Source organism: Centruroides sculpturatus, unplaced genomic scaffold (assembly GCF_000671375.1).
Source record: "Centruroides sculpturatus isolate CEXI.00-Female unplaced genomic scaffold, Cexi_2.0 scaffold1028, whole genome shotgun sequence".
Taxonomy (NCBI): domain Eukaryota; kingdom Metazoa; phylum Arthropoda; class Arachnida; order Scorpiones; family Buthidae; genus Centruroides; species Centruroides sculpturatus.
The window spans coordinates 149,465-152,245 of record NW_019385171.1 but is presented as its reverse complement, the minus strand read 5'-3'; the positions used below and the strand labels follow the sequence as shown (position 1 = coordinate 152,245).

The following is a 2,781-nucleotide window of genomic DNA, read 5'->3' as shown; positions in this document are numbered from 1 at the left end:
GTCCGTGGTGAGGGGACCTCCCAGAGATGGTTTAGAAACTCCTCTTTACCATCCCTGGGATCTGAATGCCCACCCACGTGTTTGCCGTGCGTGGTGTCCCGTATGCCAGAACGGGGGATCCTGGTAGTTGAGGGGCAACATAACGTCCCCAACACACTGCTTTGGCCCCTGCTTCGGATAAACGGGAGGCTCAAATCAGGCTCCGTTTGAGTCAATCGGCTGGTCGTTGAGTCATTCTTGACCTCGGCCTGGAGTCAACTGATTGATGCAGACCGGGCGGACATGTCAAACAAGATGTGCTCTTCTTGACTGCATTTTGAGGGTATAGCTCCTGGGAAACCCTGGTGTGACGGTCTATGGGAGTCTCCCATGTGACGGCATCCCCTTGTTGGGCCCCGTGGTGGGTGGGGTCACTAGGAGCTGAATATTAAAATTTACAATATGGATTCAAAAACCACCAAACATCAATGTACAGATATAATACCACCAAAGGATGAAAGTTTATCCAACCAGCCAACTTACTTTATAGCTCATGCTATCAATGAAACACCTCTGAACGTTCCCCTTTTCTAATACAAAAATTGTTCCAGTCCACCATCGGAAATTTGAAAAAAATTCAAAAGTTGAGGTCAGGAGACCTGCTTTTACAAACATCCTCACCCCAACAATCGGCAAAACTTTTGTCAACAAAGACCTTGGAAGATATAGAAGTCATTATCACACCACACGTGAGTTTAAACTCATCACGTGGTGTGATATCTGAAGCAGATTTGATGTCTGAAAGTGAATCAGATATCCAGATAGGCCTTTCAGACCAAGGTGTCACTGCCGTCAGACGCATCTCTATCAGGCGCGATGGCAAGTTGATACCTACAAAACATCTTATAATCATGTTCAACAAGCCAACATTGCCATCTTCCGTTGCAGCAGGATATCTCCGTTGTCAAGTTCGCCCATACATTCCAAATCCGCTGCGTTGCTTTAAATACCAGCGGTTTGGACACTCACAAACATCCTGCCGTGGGAAAAGTGCATGCGCCCAGTGTGGAAAAGAAGATCATGACAGTACTGAATGTACAACTACTCCATGCTGCGTCAACTGCAAAGAAGCTCACCCTGCCTACTCCCGAAAATGTCCTACATGGCAAACAGAAAAAGAGATACAGCGGGTGAAGACTATAAATAATATACCTTACCCGGAGGCACGTCGCATGGTCACTTTAAGTGCACCAGTGAGACAGAAGACATTTGCTGCTGTTCTAAAATCCACAAAGATATGTGGAGTTCAGATAGACATTTCTGTTTCACCAAATGAATCGCTAACACGCCATGCAAAATGTTTGTTGATACAATCTACCCAAACAGCAAAAAAGGAGAACAAGAAAAGCAAAACGCCCCTACCTAAAACAGGGATAACAACCAGGAATGTGTGTTCTAAAAAAGCTAGTACACTAAACAAACAGAGTGAAAGCAGCTCTCTCTAAACCTAAAAATTCAGAGGCTCAGTCTATGAGTGAGTTCTCTGACTTCTCTGATGAAGAGAAAAATAAGGGGGTGACACCACCAACTTCACCTCCAAAAGGCAAATCAGCTGTGAAATTAAAGAGAGATAACCTTGTTAAAAATGCTACCTCAAACACATAATGGATTATAAATCCAATGGAGCTGTCGTGGTTTCTGCAACAACTTCTCTGACATTAAACACTTGACATCATCTACCTCAACTCTCTGCGTGGCACTCCAGGAAACCCATCTGAAACCTGGAGAAAGAATTACTTTAAAAGGATTCAATCTCTACCACAAGGATGATGATAGCCACAACTGTGTCAGTAGCGGTGTGGCTATTCTGGTTTCAAATCGCATTCCATCCTTACCGGTACAAATAACAACAGAGCTGCAAGCTGTGGCAGTCAAAATTTCAATTGGCGTAACTGTCACAGTTTGTTCTATATACTTGCCACCAGATGTCAGAGTCAATGAGAATGAACTGGATGCGTTGGTTGAACAGCTGCCAACACCATTCCTTTTACTTCGTGATTTTAATGGTCACAATTCTATGTGGGGCAGTCCAGACATTAACCGTCGAGGCAGGACCATTGAAAGATTCATAGGCAATCAACAACTATATTTATTTAATACAGAAGTGACATACTTCCATGCCCCAACAAGAATATTCACTGCCATTGATCTTTCATTAGCAAGCCCAAGCCTGTTTTCAGCATTTTCATGGGAGGTTGGATCTAATCCACTCTCTAGTGATCACTTCCCAATATTTCTAAAATATCAAGGCAGAGAAAGCTGTGAAACAGCCTGTCCCCCATGCTGGAAACTCGAAACGGCAGATTGGCCTGCATTTTCCTCTTTGGCTAACATCACTGAGGAAATGGTCAATACTGCTGATATCAATGATACAATTGAAGTTGTCACTTCCAGTATTATTCAGGCAGCCGAAAAAACAATGGGAAAGACGTCAACAAGATACCCAAAGCATCCAAAACCATGGTGGAACCAGAATTGCGAGGCAGCATTTAAAACACAAAAGAAAGCATGGGGGATTTTCAGAAGATACCCCACTGCTAGAAATTTGATTGCTTTTAAAAAAGCAAAGGCAAATGCCAGAAGAATAAGAAGGCAAAGCCAAAGGGATTCTTGGAGGAAGTATGTTTCTAGCATAACATCTTCCACTAGCTCAAAAGCAGTCTGGAACAAAATCCATAAAATTAATGGGAAATATGCTTCTCATTCTCTGTCCATGCTGGAAAATAATGGCACAATAATCAG

The 2,781-nt window shown here is 43.2% G+C and overlaps 1 protein-coding gene across 1 annotated transcript; it reads left to right on the top strand.

Annotated features, from left to right (window-relative positions):
- Positions 1-556: 556 nt before the first annotated feature.
- On the top strand, positions 557-1,484 carry LOC111635708. The gene has a single exon (XM_023380754.1). The coding sequence runs from the start codon at positions 774-776 to the stop codon at positions 1,482-1,484; it is 711 nt and encodes a 236-aa protein (XP_023236522.1). The 5' UTR covers positions 557-773.
- The last annotated feature ends 1,297 nt before the right edge of the window (positions 1,485-2,781 follow it).